The 25,258-nt window shown below is 42.1% G+C and overlaps 1 protein-coding gene across 2 annotated transcripts in view; it reads left to right on the top strand.

Moving 5' to 3' along the window:
- Window positions 1-23,617, top strand: part of LOC135526219 (glutamine--fructose-6-phosphate aminotransferase [isomerizing] 2-like) — a 52,724-nt gene extending 29,107 nt beyond the window's left edge. Inside the window, exons 8-19 of one of the 2 annotated variants that reach the window (XM_064954391.1) lie at window positions 2,369-2,448; window positions 2,994-3,071; window positions 7,252-7,369; window positions 7,571-7,734; window positions 8,164-8,259; window positions 16,252-16,349; window positions 16,442-16,562; window positions 16,787-17,059; window positions 17,265-17,392; window positions 17,630-17,797; window positions 21,228-21,389; window positions 21,642-23,617. In XM_064954391.1, the coding sequence (XP_064810463.1) occupies window positions 2,369-2,448; window positions 2,994-3,071; window positions 7,252-7,369; window positions 7,571-7,734; window positions 8,164-8,259; window positions 16,252-16,349; window positions 16,442-16,562; window positions 16,787-17,059; window positions 17,265-17,392; window positions 17,630-17,797; window positions 21,228-21,389; window positions 21,642-21,686 (1,531 nt within the window). In that variant the 3' untranslated portion in view covers window positions 21,687-23,617. The remainder of the gene's footprint in view (window positions 1-2,368; window positions 2,449-2,993; window positions 3,072-7,251; window positions 7,370-7,570; window positions 7,735-8,163; window positions 8,260-16,251; window positions 16,350-16,441; window positions 16,563-16,786; window positions 17,060-17,264; window positions 17,393-17,629; window positions 17,798-21,227; window positions 21,390-21,641) is intronic. The other variant, XM_064954392.1, reaches the window with a different exon arrangement.
- The last annotated feature ends 1,641 nt before the right edge of the window (window positions 23,618-25,258 follow it).

Raw genomic sequence — 25,258 nt, 5'->3', positions numbered from 1 at the left:
GAACTGCTTTGCTTTATCCTGGCTAGGTCGCAATTGTAAATGAGAACTTGTTCTCAACTTGCCTACCAGGTTAAATAAAGGTGAAATAAAAATAAATAAAAAATGCTCTGGATCACATTAAAACAGCCTAACCAGCTATGCTAAGGCGAGAGAAATGGTCAGTGAGGTGTTCTCTAATTTGTGTCTGGAAGTAGCTTGCCAACGTTCGCCAGTTAGCTTGGGTGCTTGACTGCTGTTGAACGCTCGGATCACCTCTACTCCTCCGCCAGAGCGTCCAGTCGTGATGGGTCGTTCGCGAACGAGTCGGCTCTAAGGCTCTTGTAGGTGAACGTTGGGACCCGGCTCGCACATCAGAGGAGCCGAATCTATTTATAAAATTATTTAAAAATGAATATATGAATAATCAAAAGATAGCTAGCATTTGTTGCCCAAAGCTAACGTCATAAGGCTCCCTAGTGGCGCATCGGTCTAAGGCACTGCATTTCAGTGTTCGAGGTGTTACTACAGACCCTGGTTCGATTCCAGGCTGTATCACAAACGGCCGTAATTGGGAGTCCCATAGGGCGGTGCACAGTTTGCCCAGCGTCGTCCGGGTTATGGTTTGGCCGGGGTAGGCCGTCATTGTAAATAAGAATTTGTTCTTGATTGTCTTGCCTAGTTAAATAAAATAAGCAGTGAGGTTTGACCGGACTGGGTTATGTGTTGTGAAGCTAGCCACAATAGTGGACATGGCGAATGTCCTTCAAAATAAAAGTTCCTATTTGAAAGACACAATATTTAGACAACATAATGTTAAAACAAGGTTGGAGTGTTGTAATTTGCAGCAATGAAATTGGCTATCAGTCTCCTCAGTGACACCCACAGAACACAACTGCGAAGAGTTTATGTAAATATTAGCATCATAGCTCTTATCAGGTACTTTGAGGGAAATCAGCTCCCAAGTTTAGCCTATTGTGCGCACTGACAATCATATTCCACTGTACAGCCTTATTTCAGGATTGGGGATGAATTAAATGGTCTATCAGTCTACTCAGTACCCTAGTGCTTTTTTCCCAACGTCCTCCTCGGAGTTCTCAGACTCCAAAACATTACATTTACATTTAAGTCATTTAGCAGACGCTCTTATCCAGAGCGACTTACAAATTGGTGAATTCCACGTAGTATTGTTTTTCCTCTGGAGTAGTGTTCAATAGGTTGACTGGTACTGCAAATGTTGATCAATTCAGTGGTTTCATAGTCCCGCAATAAGAGCTATGATGCTAATGTTCTCTGGGTGTCACTGAGTGGATTGATACCCCATGTCATTGATCCACAATCCATATGCAATTCTAAAGTCTAATACAGCCATTGTGATTACAACAGATTCTTGTCAAAATATTGTCTTTTGTTGAATTTCTATAACATTCCAACCTAGTTTGGCATGATCTATTCAATTATGGCAGAATTCCACTATGCGTATTAATTTGTATCACTGTCAATGACAGACCTTTATTTTGATGGCGAACCGCACGTTCCACTATTGTGGCTGATCTTCACATAGGTGGGTCCGACCATTAATCAAATAAGACATGTCTTATAAATTAGGTGTATTTTAGATGATGACACCTAGCTAGATAGTTAGCTAGCTAACTGTAGCTACTAAAACAGATTATGTCGTTTTGGTATATTTTTTGGGAAGAACATTGTTTGCATCCATCAGCTAGCTAGCTTTCTTTTATGACCAGCACTGTCTAGAGCATGAGGAAGTGTCTGCGCTCGTACGCAGCGTCAAGTGCGCGAGACAAAACTTGACCAGCATCATAGCATACCAATCGGTGAATCGTTGTGTCAAATGAAATACGAGTGATAGTGTAATCAATGTGTAATAAATACGTAAAAAAATGTATGAACGTGTTAAATTATTATTGGACGTGCAGGCATATTCAGGTACTGCTTGGTCAACAAGCTTATTTCACGAGTCAAATGGTGTTATTTTTTTTATTGATTTAACTAGGCAAGTCAGTTAAGAACAAATTCTTATTTACAATGGTGGCCTACTCAATCACAGGCGGATGTGATACAGTTTGGATTCGAATCAGGTACTGTAGTGACGTCTCTTGCACTGAGATGCAGTGCCTTAGACCACTGCTCCACTTGGGAGCATGTATTTAACATGTATCTTTTTTGACACATAAAGACCTAAAGGCGTTCCACAGTGTGTGTGTCTTGGTGTGTGTGTGTGTGCATGTGCTCGTGCATTTGTGTTTGTTCTCTCACACAAATCTAACAATTTATCTTCTGACCCCTCTGTCTTTCTCATGCTCGCCCTCTCTTTTCCCCTTACTCCCTATCCCTCTATCCATCCCCTTTCTCTGTCTATGTCCTTCAGGAGAGGAAGTCCTCTGCTCATTGGTGTGCGGAGCAAGTATGAGCTGTCTGCAGAGCACATTCCAATCCAGTACAACACTGGTAAGCTCTGTTCCCCTCAATCAGACATTATCACTTTACAGTGTTCTTAAACCTCTCAGTTACAGTGTTCTTAAACCTCTCAGTCAGTGTTCCCACAGAAACTTGACTGTGTTATCAACCTAAAACACATCGTATTTCAATCAAACCTCATCTCAACACATTCGGTTACATTATCTTCACACACCGATCTCTTAATTTGAGACACGAGGGCGTAACTCGAACTGACGCATAAATATTGCACATGAGATTTGCATGAAAAGTTTGGTTATATGTCTGTAGTTCAAGTCCCGATTCAGGTCAATATGAAACACCCATAAATGAACTAATTAACCAACCAACTCATAAACTAACCAACCAACCAACCAGTCAGCTAACGTAATGCAGTTGTTCAAAGCTATCTGTGTTTGTGAGCAGTATCTGTATCTGTGTCCTAACACTAACAGTTGCAGTACTTATCATCTGATCCAGACACATGGTTATGAAATCCTTTTCTCCTGTGTGTGATAACATGTCATAATCTAAGCCTAATCCCGTTTTGTCCCTAGCTCCGTACTACTCTGTCCTGAGGGACTGTGCAGTTAATCCAGTGGTCCCAGAGGGTCAGAGGACCGCTGAGCACATATGTGAGCCAACTACCCAATAAACACTTGGGTGTTGTGGCTTGATCTCTGATTTGGTGTTCAGATTACTGCACTGTTCGAGCTAAAAACATAAGCATTTCGCTGCACCTGATAACATCTGCAAAATATGTGTACTTTACTAATAACATTTGATTGAACCACCTATTAAGAATTGCATGACTCACAACAATCAGATACTCTTAAATCAGACTGTCTCCAATGAATCAACTGTTGTATGATTGCATGAATCTACTCTCCAAAGAGACAAGTGCAAAAATGACCAGATTCATATTTTAAAAAATATATATACAGTACCAGTCAAACGTTTGGACACACGTACTCATTCAGTTTTGTTTTTACTATTTTCTAAATCAAATCAAATTAATTTATTTATATAGCCCTTACATCAGCTGATATCTCAAAGTGCTGTACAGAAACCCAGCCTAAAACCCCAAACAGCAAGCAATGCAGGTGTAGAAGCACGGTGGCTAGGAAAAACTCCCTAGAAAGGCCAAAACCAAGGAAGAAACCTAGAGAGGAACCAGGCTTATGAGGGGTGGCCAGTCCTCTTCTGGCTGTGCCGGGTGGAGATTATAAAAGAACATGGCCAAGATGTTCAAATGTTCATAAATGACCAGCATGGTCAAATAATAGTAATCACAGTAGTTGTCAAGGGTGCAACAAGTCAGCACCTCAGGAGTAAATGTCAGTTGGCTTTTCATAGCCGATCATTGATAATATCTCTACCGCTCCTGCTGTCTCTAGAGAGTTGAAAACAGCAGGTCTGGGACAGGTAGCACGTCCGGTGAACAGGTCAGGGTTCCATAGCCGCAGCCAGAACAGTTCAAACTGGAGCAGCAGCACGGACAGGTGGACTGGGGACAGCAAGGGGACATCATGCCGGGTAGTCCTGAGGCATGGTCCTAGGGCTCAGGTCCTCCGAGAGAGAGAAAGAGAGAAAGAGAGAATTAGAGAGAGCACACTTAAATTCATACGACACCGGATAAGACAGGATAAGTACTCCAGATATAACAGACTTACCCTAGCCCCCCGACACATAAACTACTGCAGCATAAATACTGGAGGCTGAGATAGGAGGGGTCAGGAGACACTGGCACCATCCGATGATACCCCCGGACAGGGCCAAACAGGCAGGATATAACCCCACCCACTTTGCCAAAGCACCCACACCACTAGAGGGATATCTTCAACCACCAACTTACCATCCTGAGACAAGGCCGAGTATGGCCCATAAAGATCTCCGCCAGTGTACAACCCAAAGGGGGGAATCAACTCAGACAGGAAGATCACGTCACTGACTCAACCCACTCAAGTGACGCACCCCTCCTAGGGACGGCATGGAAGAGCACCAGTAAGCCAGTGACTCAGCCCTGTGATAGGGTTAGAGGCAGAGAATCCCAGTGGAGAGAGGGGAACCGTCCAGGCAGAGACAGCAAGGGCGGTTCGTTGCTCCAGTGCCTTTCCGTTCACCTTCACACTCCTTGGCCAGACTACACTAAATCATATGACCTACTGAAGAGATGAGTCTTCAGTAAAAACTGAATGGTTGAGACCGAGTCTGCGTCTCTCACATGGGAAGGCAGACCATTCCATAAAAATGGAGCTCTATAGGAGAAAGCCCTGCCTCCAGCTGTTTGCTTAGAAATTCTAGGGACAATTAGGAGGCCTGCGTCTTGTGACCGTAGCGTACGTGTCGGTATGTACGGCAGGACCAAATCGGAAAGATAGGTAGGAGCAATGCTTTGTAGGTTAGCAGTAAAACCTTGAAATCAGCCCTTGCCTTAACAGGAAGCCAGTGTAGGGAGGCTAGCACTGGAGTAGTATGTTCAAATATTTTGGTTCTAGTCAGGATTCTAGCAGCCGTATTTAGCACTAACTGAAGTTTGTTTAGTGCTTTATCCAGGTAGCCGGAAGGTAGAGCATTGCAGTAGTCAAACCTAGAAGTAGCAAAAGCATGGATTAATTTTTCTGCATCCTTTTTGGACAGAAAGTTTCTGATTTATGCAATGTTACGTAGATGGAAAAAAGCTGTCCTTGAAACAGTCTTGATGTGTTCGTCAAAAGAGAGATCAGGGTCCAGAGTAACGCCGAGGTCCTGCATAGTTGTATTTGAGACGACTGTACAACCATCAAGATTAATTTTCATATTCAACAGCAGATCTCTTTGTTTCTTGGGACCTAGAACAAGCATCTCTGTTTTGTCCGAGTTTAAAAGTAGAAAGTTTGCAGCCATCCACTTCCTTATGTCTGAAACACAGGCTTCTAGCGAGGGCAATTTTGGGGCTTCACCACGATTCATTGAAATGTACTGCTGTGTGTCATCCGCATAGCAGTGAAAGTTAACATTATGTTTTCGAATGACATCCCCAAGAGGTAAAATATATAGTGAAAACAATAGTGGTCCTAAAACAGAACCTTGAGGAACACCGAAATTTACAGTTGATTTGTCAGAGGACAAACCATTCACAGAGACAAACTGATATCTTTCCAACAGATAAGATCTAAACCAGGCCAGAACTTGTCCGTGTAGACCAATTTGGTTTTCCAATCTCTCCAAAAGAATGTGGTGATTGATGGTATCAAAAGCAGCACTAAGGTCTTGGAGCACGAGGACAGATGCAGAGCCTCGGGCTGATGCCATTAAAAGGTAGAATAATTTTAAAGACATCAAAACTATTACATAACACATATGGAATCATGTATTAACCAAAAAAAGTGTTAAACATATATTTTAGATTATTCAAAGTAGCCACCCTTTGCCTTGATGATATAAAATATATTTTGCATTGTTTGACACTTTTTTGGTTACTACATGATTCCATATGTGTTATTTCATAGTTTTGATGTCTTCACTATTATTCTACAATGTATAAAATAGTAAAAATAAACAAAAAACCCTGGAATGAGTAGGTGTGTCCAAACCTTTGACTGGTACTGTATGTGTTTGAGAAATCACTCTTGCTTCTTGTGGAAATGCCAATACGATGTTGAACCTCTATGAGATATCATAGCCCTCTCCAAATTATACATTTAAAATATGCTTCTTGAAAAGTGTGTCACAATAAATCTGCCCCTTACCTACTCATTCAGTTAATAACAGTCATGGGTTTGGTGTATTATGTTCTCTTTGTGTGTGTCAACAATTTGGAGGGGGGACCTAGTGGAGGTATGTATTTGCAGTATGTATTTGCGTCATTGATATAGATAAATAAATAATTTATTTCCAAAGATACATCATTGATATAGATAAATAAATAATTTATTTTATACATTTGAATTTCCAAAGATACATCATTGATATAGATAAATAAATAATTTATTTCCAAAGATACATCATTGATATAGATAAATAAATAATTTATTTTATACATTTGAATGTACACTTGCCTTCAAGTAGTCTACATCGGAGGTATGTTGACTGTGTCTTCATCTGTTTACTTAACTACGCTCAGATTTATAATTGCAGTTTCTAGATGGAGACTAGGGTCCGGTCTAAAGTCCAATGAGAAAGGAATGAGGAAGGGAAGTAGCTTCTCTCAGTACCATAAAGTGGCTTCCTTCTCTCTGCTCCTTTCCCTCGTCTCTTTTAAAACACAGGATTAGGTGAAAGCAACATAGTTGCAGCCTACTGTAAATTCACCTGTGGAGTACAGATGAAGGGAAAGAGACGAGGAGAGAACAAGGTCATTTATCGCTATTGGGGACTAAATACTCCTGGCCCCATCATGACTGCTGTGCTCTACTGTAACTGTGCGTTAGGGCAAACGTCCCTCAACTGCGTTCAGTCACCTTATAAATAATATGTGACAAATCAATACGGATGGCAGTTTGAATCTCCACCTGGTTATTAATTCCAGAATCTTCTGAAGCAATGTGACCAGATGATGAGCATGTTTATTTATGGTCAAAGGAGCCTTGGCTCAGATGGCTCCTCTCTCTCCTCTGTTGTTTGTCAATCACAATCATGAACTTGTTTTGGTTTGCAATCATCGGGTTGAAACATCTGTTTACCAGTTTATGAAAAATTACTAAATGTTTTAGGTGGAGAGTTCAAGTAAAGCCGAAGTGTTGATTTCAGTGATCCATCTCTGGTTGTTCCAGTGCTCAGTTTGAACCATGAACCATAACCCATGCCCTATACCCCCTGCCCTCTGTCGAGTAGCTATGTTCAAAGAGGGGGTCCAGGAAAAGAACAGCCATAACCGGCCAGATATCACCAATGCTGTGAATTCTGCTGAAGACGGCAAGGCTGTGGAGTACTACTTTGCTTCTGACGCTAGGTGAGCTGAAAGCCCTAGCTGTGTGTATGTGTGTGTGTGTGTGTGTGTGTGTGTGTGTGTGTGTGTGTGTGTGTGTGTGTGTGTGTGTGTGTGTGTGTGTGTGTGTGTGTGTGAACACGTGCACGGTGTGTGTGTGGCGCATGCATTTGTGCTTGTCTCGTGATCCTTTTTTTCTTTCTCCTCCTCGCTCTCCCTGCCCAGTGCCATCATAGAGCACACCAACAAGGTGATCTACCTGGAGGATGATGACATAGCAGCGGTTGTAGGGGGGAAGCTGTCCCTCCACAGGCTGAACCGCCTGGCAGGGGAGGTTCCTGTCCGGGCCATCCAGACCCTCCAGTTGGAATTGCAGGAGATCATGAAAGGTCAGAGGCTAGAGGTCATAGGGCGCGTCGCCATGGAAACCGAAGGGTTAATTAGGAGTAAGATAGAGTGTCCCAGGCCCTACACACTGACCTAGGGTCAGTTCTGTGCAAGGTTAAGGTGCAATATTTAGGATTTGAGGAGGGAAAGCTGATTCTCGATATGTACCTAAAGGGACCTTTAACCTAGAGCCAGTCAGTATCGATACCCTCCCATTCAAAGACATGTCAAAGATAAGGTCTAATGTCATACTAGTGAAATGTAGTCTGATATTACACAGAGAACACATACCCATTTGGCCACACATACTGTATTGAATCTGCTATAGCTCTAAGAACACTAGAATAAGATCTCCCCCTGCTGACGTTAGTGAGTAACTACGCCTGTGACCTAACCATAGGCCCTATTGTGTCCTTATCTTTTCTGTGCAGGTAACTTTGAGGCATTCATGCAAAAGGAGATCTTTGAACAGCCAGAGTCTGTGTTCAACACCATGAGGGGGCGGATCTGCTTCGACACTAACAAAGGTAGCTTACCATGACGATGTCATATCCTGATCCGGTCCCTCCCTATTGTTCCTGGATGCTGATGGCACAGTGCCCTAGGCTCAATCAATATTAGCATAGCAATTCACGGAGGCATACGTTATTAAAAACAAAAACTATGTTTTATGTGAGAAGTAGGCAGTGGTCTGAAGCCGATAAAGAAAGGAAATTCACATGAGCACCACAATGCCTACTTCAACGTCTACCAAGGTTTTCCAGCCCACAGCTTTGACCTACTACTGTAGCTATGTTGGTCTATTGTACTTCAAACAATGTGTAGGCAGATGGCTTAGGATTCAAACCTTCCCAAACAGCCTAATTCACAGTCTTAAGATGAGGTGCACCCACAATAATGTGACTTGTACTGCATACAAGGTAAGTTATTGGATTCTTCACACAAGACATTATCCCATTCCACTACCTATAAAATCTTGACAACAAGCTTGTATACTTAAAAGATCATCAGGCTTTATTGAGTGAGCTGTTTTGTCTTGTAGTAATGTGGTGCCTACTGGGATTTCATAAAATATTTTTTTTAGCAAAATATTTAATGTTATTTTGGTCAGAAGGTGACCTACATAACAACATGTCACTCATATATACTGTAGATATAGAGGTCTATAGAGCCTGTTTACTTGATTTCTTGATTTCTGTAACTGTTTACCTGTGTAATATTGTCATATGCTCACAACCACTTGTTGTTGGTCCTGTTATACCAATGACTGTGCTGATCAATGGGCAGTGAATATGTAGTCCAAAATTATGTTTGTATTTATTTTTGCAATAAAGATGGTGACGCTACAATAATAGACATTTACAATAGGCCTATATAAAAAAAAACATTCAGCCTAATGATATATATATATATATATATATATATATATATATATATATATATATATATATATATATATATATATACATATATATATAGTAGGCCAAAGCTGTGTGCTGGAAAACTAAAAAGTATTTAGTCAGCCACCAATTGTGCAAGTTCTCCCACTTAAAAAGATGAGAGAGGCCTGTAATTTTCATCATAGGTACACTTCAACTATGACAGACGAAATGAGAAAAAAAATCCAGAAAATCACATTATAGGATTTTTTATGAATTTATTTGCAAATTATGGTGGAAAATAAGAATTTGGTCAATAACAAAAGTGTATCTCAATACTTTGTTATATACCCTTTGTTGGCAATGACAGAGGTCAAACATTTTCTGTAAGTCTTCACAAGGTTTTCACACACTGTTGCTTGTATTTTGGCCCATTCCTCCATGCAGATCTCCTCTAGAGCAGTGATGTTTTGGGGCTATTGCTGTGCAACACGGACTTTCAACTCCCTCCAAAGATTTTCTATGGGGTTGAGATCTGGAGACTGGCTAGGCCACTCCAGGACCTTGAAATGCTTCTTACGAAGCCACTCCTTCATTGCCCGGGTGGTGTGTTTGGGATCATTGCCATGCTGAAAGACCCAGCTACGTTTCATTTTCAATGCCCTTGCTGATGGAAGGAGGTTTTCACTCAAAATCTCACGATACATGGCCCCATTCATTCTTTCCTTTACACGGATCAGTCGTCCTGGTCCCTTTGCAGAAAAACAACCCCAAAGCATGATGTTTCCACCCCCATGCTTCACAGTAGGTATGGTGTTCTTTGGATGCAACTCAGCATTCTTTGTCCTCCAAACACGACGAGTTGAGTTTTTACCAAAAAGTTCTATTTTGGTTTCATCTGACCATATGACATTCTCCCAATCTTCTTCTGGATCATCCAAATGCTCTCTAGCAAACTTCAGATGGGCCTGGACATGTACTGGCTTAAGCAGGGGGACACGTCTGGCACTGCAGGATCTGAGTCCATGGCGGCATAGTGTGTTACTGATGGTAGGCTTTGTTACTTTGGTCCCAGCTCTCTGCAGGTCATTCACTAGGTCCCCCCGTGTGGTTCTGGGATTTTTGCTTCCCGTTCTTGTGATCATTTTGACAGGCATCTCATATTTTTAAGTGGGAGAACTTGCACAATTGGTGGCTGACAAATACTTTTTTGCCCCACTGTGTATATATACAGTACATTTTTATTTATTTTTATTTTAACTTTATTTAACTAGGCAAGTCAGTTAAGAACAAATTCTTATTTTCAATGACGGCCTCGGAACAGTGGGTTAACTGCCTGCTCAGGGGCAGAACGACAGAGTGAGTACATGCAGTACTAGTCAACAGTTTGGACACACCTACTCATTCCAGGGTTTTTCATTTTTTTTTTCTTTTTTTTTCCATTGTAGAATTAAGAAAAACCCTTGAATGAGTAGCCTTATTTTAAAATTGATTATTTGTTTTTTTCCTCATCAATCAATCAATATGACAAAGCAAAAACAGGTTTTTAGAAATGTTTGCAAATTTATTACAAATAAAAAACGGAAATATGACATTTACAAAAGTATTCAGACCCTTAACTCAGTACTTTATTGAAGAACCTTTGGCAGCGGTTACAGAATCAAATTTTTCCCATTCTTCTCTGCAGATCTTCTCAAGCTCTGTCAGGTTGGATGGGGAGCGTTGCTGCACAGCTATTTTCAGGTCTCCAGAGACGTTCGATCGGGTTCAAGTCTGGGCCACTCAAGGACATTCAGAGACTTGGCATGAACCCACTCCTGCGTTGTCTTGGCTGTGTGCTTAGGGTCGTTGTCCTGTTGGAAGGTGAACCTTCACCCCAATCTGAGATCCTGAGTGCTCTGGGGCAGGTTTTCATCAAGGATCTCTCCGTTCATCTTTGCCTCGATCCTGACGATCTTTCAGTCCCTGCCGCTGAAAAACATCCCACAGCATGATACTGCCACGACCATGATTCACTGTAGGGATGGTGCCAGATCTCCTCCAGACATGACGCTTGGCATTCAGGCCAAAGAGGTCAATCTTGGTTTCATCAGACCAGAGAATCTTGTTTCTCATGGTCTGAGAGTCTTTAGGTTCCTTTTGGCAAACTCCAAGCGGGCTGTCGTGCCATTTACTGAGGAGTGGCTTCCTTCTGGCCACTCTTCCATAAAGGCCTGATTGGTGGAGTGCTGCTGAGATGGTTGTCCTTCTGGAAGGTTCTCCCATCTCCACAGAGGAACTCTGGAGCTTTGTCAGAGTGACCATCGGGTTCTTGGTCACCTCCCTGACCAAGGCCCTTCTCCACCGATTACTCAGCTTGGTGGTTCCAAACTTCTTCCATTTAAGAATGATGGAGGCTACTGTGTTCTTGGGGAACTTCAATGATGCAGACATTCCCCACATATGTGCCTCGACACAGTCTTGTCTCGGAGGTCTACGGACAATTCCTTCGACTTCATGGCTTGGTTTTTGCTCTGACATGCATTGTCAACTGTGGGACCTTATATAGACAGGTGTGTGTCTTTCCAAATCATGTCCAATCAATTGAATTTACCATAGTTGGACTCCAGTCAAGTTATAGAAACATCTCAAGGATGATGAATGGAAACAGGACGCACCTGAGCTCAATTTCAAGTCTCATAGAAAAGGGTCTGAATTTCTGTTTTTTATTTTTAATACATTTGCTAATATTTCAAAAAACCAAAATTTTTATTTAATAATTTTTTAAGGGTGTAACGTAACTAAATGTGGAAAAAGTCCAGGAGTCTGGGGTACTTTCTGAAGGCACTGTGTGTGTATATATATATATATATATTTCATACACTGCATATGTATATACACTGCTCAAAAAAATAAAGGGAACACTTAAACAACACAATGTAACTCCAAGTCAATCACACTTCTGTGAAATCAAACTGTCCACTTAGGAAGCAACACTGATTGACAATAAATTTCACATGCTGTTGTACAAATGGAATAGATAACAGGTGGAAATTATAGGAAATTAGCAAGACACCCCCAACTAAGGATTGGTTCTGCAGGTGGTGACCACTTCTCAGTTCCTATGCTTTCTGGCTGATGTTTTAGTCACTTTTGAATGCTGGCGGTGCTTTCACTCTAGTGGTAGCATGAGACAGAGTCTACAACCCACACAAGTGGCTCAGCTAGTGCAGCTCATCCAGGATGGCACATCAATGCGAGCTGTGACAAGAAGGTTTGCTGTGTCTGTCAGCGTAGTGTCCAGAGCATGGAGGCGCTACCAGGAGACAGGCATCAGGAGACGTGGAGGAGGCCGTAGGAGGGCAACAACCCAGCAGCAGGACCACTACCTCCTCCTTTGTGCAAGGAGGAGCAGGAGGAGCACTGCCAGAGCCCTGCAAAATGACCTCCAGCAGGCCACAAATGTGCATGTGTCTGCTCAAACAGTCAGAAACAGACTCCATGAGGGTGGTATGAGGGCCTGACGTCCACAGGTGGGGGTTGTGCTTACAGCCCAACACCGTGCAGGACGTTTGGCATTTGCCAGAGAACACCAAGATTGGCAAATTCGCCACTGGCGCCCTGTGCTCTTCACAGATGAAAGCAGGTTCACACTGAGCACATGTGACAGACGTGACAGAGTCTGGAGACGCCGTGGAGAACGTTCTGCCTGCAACATCCTCCAGCATGACCGGTTTGGCGGTGGGTCAGTCATGGTGTGGAGTGGCATTTCTTTGGGGGGCCGCACAGCCCTCCATGTGCTTGCCAGAGGTAGCCTGACTGCCATTAGGTACCGCGATGAGATCCTCAGACCCCTTGCGAGACCATATGCTGGTGCGGTTGGCTCTGGGTTCCTCCTAATGCAAGACAATGCTAGACCTCATGTGGCTGGAGTGTGTCAGCAGTTCCTGCAAGAGGAAGGCATTGATGCTATGGACTGGCCCGCCCGTTCCCCAGACCTGAATCCAATTGAGCACATCTGGGACATCATGTCTCGCTCCATCCACCAACGCCACGTTGCACCACAGACTGTCCAGGAGTTGGCAGATGCTTTAGTCCAGGTCTGGGAGGAGATCCCTCAGGAGACCATCCGCCACCTCATCAGGAGCATGCCCGGGCGTGTAGGGAGGTCATATACGTGAAACTGAAAGCGCAAACCACTGCTTTTAATCAGGGCAAGGTGACCGGAAACATGACCGAATACAAACAGTGTAGCTATTCCCTCCGCAAGGCAATCAAACAAGCTAAGCGTCAGTATAGAGACAAAGTAGAATCTCAATTCAACGGCTCAGACAAGAGGTATGTGGCAGGGTCTACAGTCAATCACGGATTACAAAAAGAAAACCAGCCCCGTCACGGACCAGGATGTCTTGCTCCCAGGCAGACTAAATAACTTTTTTGCCCTCTTTGAGGACAATACAGTGCCATGGCGCACCACCAAAACATGCAGACTCTCCTTCACTGCAGCCGACGTGAGGAAAACATTTAAACGTGTTTACCCTTGCAAGGCTGCAGGCCCAGACGGCATCCCCAGCCGCGCCCTCAGAGCATGCGCAGACCAGCTGGCTGGTGTGTTTACGGACATATTCAATCAATCCCTTATCCCAGTCTGCTGTTCCCACATGCTTCAAGAGGGCCACCATTGTTCCTGTTCCCAAGAAAGCTAAGGTAACTGACCTAAACGACTACCGTCCCGTAGCACTCACTTCCGTCATCATGAAGTGCTTTGAGAGACTAGTCAAGGACCATATCACCTCCACCCTACCTGACACTCTAGACCCACTCCAATTTGCTTACCGCCCAAATAGGTCCACAGACGATGCAATCTCAACCACACTGCACACTGCCCTAACCCATCTGGACAAGAGGAATACCAATGTGAGAATGCTGTTCATCGACTACAGCTCAGCATTTAACACCATAGTACCCTCCAAACTCGTCATCAAGCTCGAGACCCTGGGTCTCGACCCCGCCCTGTGCAACTGGATACTGGACTTCCTGACGGGCCGCCCCCAGGTGGTGAGGGTAGGTAACAACAAAACAAAACAACAAAACTGTTGTTTAGAGGGACGGCCAGGTCTTGGTAGATTTGCAGTGGTGTGATACTCCTTCATTTCAATATTATCGCTTGCACAGTGCTCCTTGGGATGTTTAAAGCTTGGGAAATCTTTTTGTATCCAAATCCGGCTTTAAACTTATTCACAACAGTATCTCGGACCTGCCTGGTGTGTTCCTTGTTCTTCATGATGCTCTCTGCGCTTTTAACGGACCTCTGAGACTATCACAGTGCAGGTGCATTTATACGGAGACTTGATTACACACAGGTGGATTGTATTTATCATCATTAGTCATTTAGGTCAACATTGGATCATTCAGAGATCCTCACTGAACTTCTGGAGAGAGTTTGCTGCACTGAAAGTAAAGGGGCTGAATAATTTTGCACGCCCAATTTTTCAGTTTTTGATTTGTTAAAAAAGTTTGAAATATCCAATAAATGTCGTTCCACTTCATGATTGTGTCCCACTTGTTGTTGATTCTTCACACAAAAAATACAGTTTTATATCTTTATGTTTGAAGCCTGAAATGTGGCATAAGGTCGCAAAGTTCAAGTGGGCCGAATACTTTCGCAAGGCACTCTATATATATATATATATATACACACACTGTACATACACACAGTGTATTTATATACGTAGACACACATTATTTTAGTAGCAGGTCCATAAGTCCATAATCCCACTGAAGAGTAAATTAGGCTGTTTGAGAAGGTTTCAATCCCAAGCAACATGCCTACACATTGTTTTAAGTACAATAAACCAAAATAGTTACTCTCGTAGGTCAAAGCTTTGTGCTGGAACACCTTAGTAGAGCATGGTTGAACTAGGCATTGTGGTGCTCACAAATTTCCTCTATTTTTGGCTTCAGGCCAATGCCAACTTCTCCCTTAAAACAGTGTTTTACACTGGAAGGTGATTTTATGTTAATGGAAATTATACAACATTTCCAGAGACAAAGGCAGATTTTTTTTAGCAACCAAAAGGCTGTCATTGGCAATTTTGTTCTAACCTGTAATGCGGCCTCTGGCAAAATGTCTGGACCTTAGTGGCATAGGTGGTGTGCCTGCATAACTGCAAGGGTTGCTGGTTTAAACCCTGGTCTGCTGACTGTTGCCCTCTAAAATCAGTTTTGAACTAACTCGATTGGGACAGTCTTACATTTTAAAATGACTTCCCATTCAAATCAACGTTTTAACTCCGGTTGACTTTTGAAGGTCTTAGCACAGCCAAAAAGGTAGCACCTCGTTTGTTCTCTTTTGGCACGTGAGAGCGATAACTTCTAAATGTCATCCAAACGGTTGCCCTGACAAACTTATTCAGTCAGAAATGTAGCAAGTGTAATGGTCACGTTATGGACCTGTGGTCTTGTTCTTATCCGACGCCTAGACATTGAGCTAGGTCGGGGCAGCAAATCATATTGTTTCCTAATGCTATCGACCCTGTTCAAAATCCGGTATGCGGTTCTCGGTAACGGCCTGACGGTTCATGACGAGAGGCAGGGAATGTGTTGTGTGCCGCCAATCAAGGTGATTTGCACAATCAAGGTGATTTGCACAATCAAGGTGATTTGCACAATCAAGGTGATTTGCACTCTCCCCTTCACCATTTTCATCGACTTTGGTATCATGTTGGATTAGATATGATGATAGGGACATTTGAATTTAACACTGAGCTTCAACCGAATCCTACGCGACAATAATTAACAGTTACAATGTGGAAGTATAGGCCTACTGTGCTGTAAGACTGGAGACGTGCCACAACTGCAAAACATATATTTATAAACCAATACAAACACCCACTTACTATGTGACCCCCTATTCCCGAGCCTCAGATATCAAAACCCATAATATATATATTTTTTTTTAAATCATCTTTTTAAAATTATTATTATTATATGTTAAAGAAAAAAGGTAGAAAAAAACAGCTTTGGACAAATAAAAACATTGTCAACGCAATCCCAACAAATTCACATAAAACCCCTAAATATCTGAACAATATCCCTCTCACCTCTTGGCTCTATATGCTAATGCTGATGCTCTCCTCTCTTCTGTCCTGTCTTGTCCAGTGATCTTGGGGGGATTGAAGGACCACCTGAAGGAGATCAAACGCTGCAGACGCCTCATCATGATTGGCTGTGGAACCAGCTTCCATGCTGCCGTGGCTGTAAGTGAACCAACCAGAAGTGCGATTGAGAAGGAGAAAGGAAAGATGATGATGGTGATGACCTCTCTTCCCCTCTCCCCTTCACCTCTCAGACCAGACAAGCTCTGGAGGAGCTGACTGAGCTTCCTGTCATGGTGGAGCTGGCTAGCGACTTCCTAGACCGCAACATGCCCGTCTTCAGAGACGACGTCTGCTTCTACATCAGCCAATCAGGTAATGCCATACTGCGTTGGTGGGTAGACTGCTGTTTATATTTTATTGCTAGTGTTTCATAAAACGCTAGTGTTTTTGTTATTTCACTCTCTATGGTGGAGACTGTGGAGACTCCGATACAAGAGAATGTTAGTACAGAGACTATAATCTGTTGGATTGGGGAGAATTCTAGTGTTTGTATGAATGCTAAATTGCCTCTGTCCTCTGCGCCTTCCTCCCCTTAGGTGAGACAGCAGACACCCTGATGGCTCTGAGGTACTGTAAGGATAGAGGTGCTCTGACGGTGGGGGTCACCAACACAGTGGGCTCCTCCATCTCCAGAGACACAGACTGCGGGGTGCACATCAATGCTGGTCCAGAGATCGGTGTGGCCAGTACCAAGGCCTACACCAGCCAATTTGTGGCTCTCATCATGTTTGGTCTGATGATGAGTGAGGACAGGATCTCCCTGCAGACAAGGAGGCTGGAGATCATCAATGGACTCAGGATACTCCCAGGTGAGTCTATAAACCACAACACCCACTATGATAATGTTTAACCCATTATCACCTTCTCAATGTAACCAACATGATATCACTATGACTAACACACTTTAACCAATATACTGCCTGATCTCACCAGCAAAAACACCACTTTGTTGTTTTTACTAAACCTTACTAAACTTTTTCACCCCCTATTGCTCTCCTCCCCTCCCTCTCTCAGAGTTGATCAAGAAGGTGTTGACTCTGGATAAGAACATCAAGTCAATAGCAGATGAGCTATATGAGCAGAGGTCTTTGCTGGTCATGGGTCGAGGCTTCAACTACGCTACCTGTCTAGAGGGGGCACTGGTGAGAACAGATCTAGCATTAGCTCACCCACCCCAAATACTAACTCTCAACCGTTATAGGAACCATGGACGCTGACCTGAGGTCAGTTTTTCATCTAGGGGCAATGTTTGGCATTTTCTCCTCTTTTCCGCTTCTTTATATACCATTAAACCTCTATATATACACACAATATATGCACACTCTGACATGATAATACTGATTATTATGTCATTTAACTGATTGATTCTTCCCATACAGAAAATCAAGGAAATCCCCTACATGCATTCAGAGGGCATCCTGGCTGGGGAGCTGAAGCACGGTCCTCTGGCTCTGATTGACAAGCACATGCCGGTCATCATGATCATCATGAGAGACGCCTGCTACACCAAGTGTCAGAACGCACTGCAGCAAGTCACAGCCAGATCGGTACGTTACATTACTCACTCACACGGGCTGCATTTAGAAAGACAGCCAAATGAATTGGTCTTTTGACCAATCACATCAAATCTTTTTACGGCAGATTTTCTTAAGCGCTGGAGACCAATTATCCGAATTTGGCTGCCTGTCTATCAACGCAACCTTATACACATATTCAGATACACACAACTAAATACACACACCCACAACTAAAACTTGCTCAGTAGGGGCATTTTGATGTAAAAAGTTCCATGAGTACTAACATGTAAAGTTCATAGGAGCGCATCACATTTGGAGTCAAATTTAAGCTAAGGATCTTTTTTTTTTTATTCCTGATTTTTTTTTAAATGAACCTTTATTTAACTAGGCAAGTCACTTAAGAACAATTTCTTATTTTCAATGACGGCTAGGAACAGTGGGTTAACTGCCTTGTTCAGGGGCAGAACAACATATTTTTACTCTTGTCAACTTGGGGATTTGATCTAGCAACCTTTCAGTTACTGGCCCAACTGTCTAACCACTAGGCTACCTGCCACCCCCAATAATTTAGGCATACAGTGGGGAGAACAAGTATTTGATACCCTGCTGATTTTGCAGGTTTTCCTACTCACAAAACATGTAATTTTTTATCATAGGTACACTTCAACTGTGAGAGACGGAATCTAAAACAAAAATCCATAAAATCACATTGTATGATTTTCAAGTAATTAATTTGCATTTTATTGCGTGACATAAGTATTTGATCACCCACCGACCAGTAAGAATTCCTGCTCTCACAGACCTGTTAGTTTTTCTTTAAGAAGCCCTCCTGTTCTCCACTCATTACCTGTATTAACTGCACCTGTTTGAACTCGTTACCTGTATAAAAGACACCTGTCCACACACTCAATCAAACAGACTCCAACCTCTCCACAATGGCCAAGACCAGAGAGCTGTGTAAGGACATCAGGGATACAATTGTAGACCTGCACAAGGCTGGGATGTGCTACAGGACAATAGGCAAGAAGCTTGGTGAGAAGGCAACAACTGTTGGCGCAATTATTAGAAAATTGAAGAAGTTCAAGATGACGGTCAATCACCCTCGGTCTGGGGCTCCATGCGAGATCTCACCTCGTGGGGCATCAATGATCATGAGGAAGGTGAGGAATCAGCCCAGAACTACACGGGAGGACCTGGTCAATGACCTGAAGAGAGCTGGGACAACAGTCTCAAAGAAAACCATTAGTAACACACTACGCCGTCAGAGATTAAATTCCTGCAGTGCACGCAAGGTCCCCCTGCTCAAAAGCCAGTGCATGGCCAGTCCCGTCTGAAGTTTGCCAATGACCATCTGGATGATCCAGAGGAGGAATGGGAGAAGGTCATGTGGTCTGATGAGACAAAAATTGAGCTTTTTGGTCTAAACTCCACTCGCTGTGTTTGGAGGAAGAAGAAAGATGAGTACAACCCCAAGAACACCATCCCAACCGTGAAGCATAGAGGTGAAAACATCATTCTTTGGAGATGCTTTTCTGCAAAGGGGACAGGACGACTGCACCGTATTGAGGGGAGGATCAATGGGGCCCATGTATCACGAGATCTTGGCCAACAACCTCCTTCCCTCAGTAAGAGCATTGAAGATAGGTCGTGGCTGGGTCTTCCAGCTTGACAATGACCCGAAACACACAGCCAGGGCAACTAAGGAGTGGCTCTGTAAGAAGCATCTCAAGGTCCTGGAGTGGCCTAGCCAGTCTCCAGACCTGAACCCAATAGAAAATCTTTGGAGGGAGCTGAAAGTCCGGTATTGCCCAGCGACAGCCCCAAAACCTGAAGGATCTGGAGAAGGTCTGTATGGAGGAGTGGGCCAAAATCCCTGCTGCAGTGTGTGCAAACCTGGTCAAGAACTACAGGAAACGTATGATCTCTGTAATTGCAAACAAAGGTTTCTGTACCAAATATTAAGTTCTGCTTTTCTGATGTATCAAATACTTATGTCACGCAATAAAATGCAAATTAATTACTTAAAAATCATACAATGTGATTTTCTGGATTTTTGTTTTAGATTCCGTCTCTCACAGTTGAAGTGCACCTATGATACAAATTACAGACCTCTACAAGCTTTGTAAGTAGGAAAACCTGCAAAATCGGCAGTGTATCGAATACTTGTTCTCCCCACTGTGTGTACATTGTTTTCAACCTTTTTCCATCATAAAAATGTGGGAAAGGCAAAGGCTTTGATTTCTGGTCAAACAGATGCAAAAGGGGCCTTAGAAAACGTCTTAAAGGTATTAGAAATACATCAAAACACAATAATGCTGAAGTAAAGATCCCAGCCAACTAATATCAGCATTTATATTTTGTTGAAATTATTTGCCTTCTCTAAGTTTAAGAAATATTGCCTCCTGTCTTATAATTGTTTTACAAAAACCCACATATCTTGAAGATATTTTCCAATTTCTCTCATGACGGAGGATAATGAAAGTTCACAGAAGTAACAAGTGAAGGGTAACTTGCCAATTAGTTAGTGTTTTTACTGCTAACAATTTGTTTATGATTTATTAAGTGATTAAAACACTTCATTCTGTTACCAAATCGGTAAAGAAAAGTAGATTAGATTGTAGGTCAGTACAATACAGTACTCTACTGTAGATTATAATAAAGTTTAGTACAGTACAGCACACTGGCGTAGACGACAATAATTGACTATTCCACTGTACTTTACTGTATTGAACTATAATCTACTGTACTCTACTGTATTGAACTATACTGTATAGTAGGTACAGTACTCTACTTTGTTGTGCTTTGCTGTACTGTGATGTCCAAACTTGTGAAACATAAACGTCTATGATTGGTACAGATTTGTTCCGGTCTGGACCAACCAAATGTGGTCTTGTTTGAGGATGGAGCTCATTCGAATAATAGCCAGTGTGTAGAAAAATACCCAAACATGCAAAAGAGGATTGGAAATGTTCTACCTTTCTAGAAAAACATTGGGACATTCATTATTATGCATTTCTGTATAGAACAGATCAGGGACCCAAGATGTCATTCTGTTACCATCATTGTTACCGTGTGTTAATATTCTTCACTTACTGTAGTTCAACCACCAAAATATATTTTTTCACAACACAAGGTTTTTGGAAAATGTGGTCACATAAAGAACTGAGGGAGATTTGACCTTCATTCTGTTACCAAACGTTACATCTGCACTGTTCTTCGATTAAATGTGTTTTTGTCAAATTGTCTGTGGAAATTGTTAAAAGTAGTCATTGTGCATAGAATTGTATGGTTTGTTTAACTTTGCAATCAATGTTTTTTTGTTGATCATACTTTTAAAGTGAAAGTGAGTCTCAGCATCATTCTGTTACCATGGAATTGCACCAAGACAAACATACATACAACCACAGTCGCACACACAGCCTGACTATCAAAAGCCTTGAATAATCTCTTTCGCCCTCAGGGGCGGCCGATTATCCTGTGTTGCCAGGATGACCCAGAGGTGTCGAGGAATGCATATAAGACCATTGAGCTGCCTCAGACAGTGGACTGTCTCCAGGGCATCCTCAGTGTCATCCCTCTGCAACTCTTGTCCTTTCACCTGGCCGTGCTGCGAGGATACGACGTGAGTCTACCACTGCAACCTACCTTGTCTTAATGCAATCTTTTCCTTTGCTCACAGACCTCCACTACTGTACCTTTTCATTCCCAGTATTTACTCTTGATTTTATTTTGATGTCATTGCAACAAGCATTCAAATCTACAGGTCCTCACAAAATCAACTATGCTGTATGTTTATCTAGTCTTGTGTTGTTTCCTTTTACTCCTCGGTTTTGAGCTGGTTTAATGGCTGTCTCTCTCTTTCCTCTGGTTGTAGGTGGACTGTCCCAGGAGCCTGGCCAAGTCTGTCACAGTGGAGTAGAACCAGACAGACAGGCAGAAGGCTGTAGAGGCCACATCACTGCTCTGCTGAGGAGAGAGACAGAGGAGGCGAAGCCATCAAAGTGCGATTATGTGTGTAGATGGTGTTTGTGTGTGTTTTTGGTTTGACCATCCTTGTGGGGACAAGAAGTTAAACAAGGATAGTAAAACAAGGCAATTTGGGATAAGGGGGGACATTTCGCCGATCAACACAAGGAAAAAGGCTTTTTTAGGCTTAGGGGTTAGGTTTAGGGTTAGAGTTAGAATTAAGGTTAGGGGTTAGGGTTAAGAGTTAGGGTTAGGTTGAAGGGTTAGGGAAAATATCATTTTGAATGGAAATCAATTTTATGGTACCCACAAGGATATTAAAACAAACGTGTGTTTGTGTGCGTGTGTGTGAATAGAGCGACGTGACTTTTTTAAAGCAGAGAAATGTGAAGTCCTATTGACACACTGTTGAGGCGGTGCCATTGACCTTTTGGGCCTTGTAGAGAGAGAGATCAAAACGTTGACCATCTGTCAAATCAGCATTATCTCCAATAATGCCTCCAAAGCAAGATCCTTTCGCTATACAGTCCTGTGCACACTGTGCCTTGTACCAAATGTGTGCCTTGTCCACAAACAGTTGAGCCAAAAATACATATTGTAGGAGTAATGCATTTAGTTGGTGTATTGAAGCGCTTACAATTGTGCAATATGGGAGGCATTGTGAATGTTTCCAATAATATTATCGTTGTTAAATGGGTTCTCTGTCCCGTGGAAGTTTATTAGCTTTGCATCTTGGGGAGTGTAGGCTATTCCATAGCATTCTGTTATTTAGCAGAGCCAATAGCTAGCATGTTGTAGGGAACTATTCTGAAAAGCTCTATGTAGGCTATTGGGACATAACACTTGTGATGTAGGGCCTACACACATTGCTTTGGTGTACTGTACACAAAAAGGCATTCCCTGTAGTCCCATAATCAAGGGGCACTTTCTTTATCACTCCTTTGTCAGAGTGAATCTAATATGGTTTTAATCACGAGAGGATTACTGTTCATAATCAACACTCCAATCTGTTGAAAAGGGCCGGGTGATACTGCTACAGTCTTGTAAGATACTATAAGAAATATACTTCCTTTCATTCACTACCCTTTCATGAATCATAATTCTCTGTTTAGTCATTGTATGGCGTTCACCATTGCAATCAGATTATGTTGTCTGTCATGCAGCATTGTGAGCGACATCTCTGCCCTATTCTATGAAGACTGTTTGGGTTCCATTGGCTTATTTATGGATGAAGACCAATTGGTTGCACTTACTTTTATAGTGGATTTAATCTCCCAGAGTGTAATCCACAACGGCGATATTGACATGCCCTAACCCTTGTTCTCGAAAATGTGAGGCATTTCCCTTCACATCTCAATAGAAGACTGATATGCATAAAGTGATATGGATTGTAGTTTTGTACTGTAAAGGGTAAAACATGTTACATTGAGATGTACTGTAGTTAATGTATTTTATCTGTTTTTTTTATGGGGGTTAAAGAAAGTTGGGCTGGTTTATCACAAACCATGATTGTATTTTATAATATACACTACCGTTCAAAAGTTTGGGGTCACTTAGAAATGTCCTTGTTTTTGAAAGAAAAGCAAAAGAAAATGTCCATTAAAATAACATCAAATTGATCGGAAATACAGTGTAGACATTGTTAATGTTGTAAATGACTATTGTAGCTGGAAAAGGACGATTTTTGTTTTTTTATGGAATATTTACGTAGGCGTACAGAGGCCTATTATCATCAACCATCACTCCTGTGTTCCAATGGCACATTGTGTTAGCTAATCCATGTTTATCATTTTAAAAGGCTAATTGATCATTAGAAAACCCTTCTGCAATTATGTTAGCACAGCTGAAAACTGTTGTTCTGATTAAAGAAGCAATAAAACTGTCCTTCTTTAGACTAGTTGAGTATCTGGAGCATCAGCATTTGTGAGTTCGATTACAGGCTCAAAATGGCCAGAAACAAAGAGCCTTCTTCTGAAACTCGTCAGACTATTCTTGTTCTGAGAAATGAAGGCTATTCCATGCAAGAAATTGCCAAGAAACTGAAGATCTCGTACAACGCTGTGTACTACTCCCTTCACAGAACAGCGCAAGTTGGCTCTAACCAGAATAGAAAGAGCAGTGGGAGGCCCCGGTGCACAACTGAGCAAGAGGACAAGTACATTAGAGTGTCTAGTTTGAGAAACAGACGCCTCACAAGTCCTCAACTGGCAGCTTCATTAACTAGTGCCCGCAAAAACCAGTCTCAATGTCAACAGTGAAGAGGCAACACAGGGATGCTGGCCTTCTAGGCAGACTTGCAAAGAAAAAGTCATATCTCTCAGACTGGCCAATAAAAATAAAAGATTAAGATGGGCAAAAGAACACAGACACTGGACAGAGGAACTCTGCCTAGAAGGCCACCATCCCTGAGTTGCCTCTATACTGTTGGTGTTGAAACTGGTGTTTTGCTGGTCCAAAATAGCATAACTAGTGTATTTTAACACCAATAAACCCAAACATTTAAAAATGGATTTAGTATATGTCAATCTAGTAAACCAGGCAACTAAAAGCAACTTTCTAAACAATATTTTGATTAGTTTCTATTTAGTTATCTAGCTAGCTAATGTTAAGTTGGCTGGCTAGCCAGTTCAAATAATGACCAAATCATATAGGTTACAACTTCTTCATTTTAGCTCATGTGTCTTCATTATTACAGGAAAATAAACTCACAACAATAATATTATTTACAAGTTAATGGCAAGCCAATTACAGAAAATAACTTACGGTTGTGAGTGTGACGAAATAAAAGCAGGGCATTCTACTGGAGGATTTTAGAACTTGGACACTGTCTCGTTGGCCTAACTTTATATCCTAATTTGACTTTGGTGCAGGTCATGTTCTTCACATTACCATCTCTTGTAAACACATATTATATCAAATAAAGTCTACATTTATGTGTCACATGCACAGGACACAGGTGTAGTGAAGTGATTACTTGCATAGTAGAGTATTTTGTTTAGACATGTAGCTCGCTAGCTTGCTAAACTATTAACCACAATTCCAACTTATAACATTACTACCCTGCATGAATCTGCATGTTATAGATATAAGCGTGTTACATGGCAGACTAATCCGAACTCATCTCTCCACATGTCCAGCCCATCCATTGTCTCCGACCAATCATGGCTAGCGGGAAGGTTTCTGTCTTTTTCCGTGGCTAAACCAACTAGGATTGTAATTTAACAATTGTATTCGTATTTACAGATGCCATACAAGTTTGTTATTAAGGCACATGAAAGTTCACATGTTCCAGAAGGCATTTCTGCCAAAAAAAGGCATTTTGATAAAAAAATAATAATAATACGTTTACATTCAAATAGCTCCCCTGTGAAGTAGTGACGCGTGACATACGGCCAGTTTCCTGAATCAAGCCATAAATGTCTTTAATGTGAGACATAAAATGTATTGAATCAGGTTCAGAATTTTTAATCATAGCTCTAATCAAATCCAGACAAGGAGATGTATTCTCGTGATGGAACATTTGTA

Source organism: Oncorhynchus masou, chromosome 32 (assembly GCF_036934945.1).
Source record: "Oncorhynchus masou masou isolate Uvic2021 chromosome 32, UVic_Omas_1.1, whole genome shotgun sequence".
Taxonomy (NCBI): Eukaryota; Metazoa; Chordata; class Actinopteri; order Salmoniformes; family Salmonidae; genus Oncorhynchus; species Oncorhynchus masou.
This window is presented reverse-complemented; position numbering and strand designations above follow the sequence as displayed.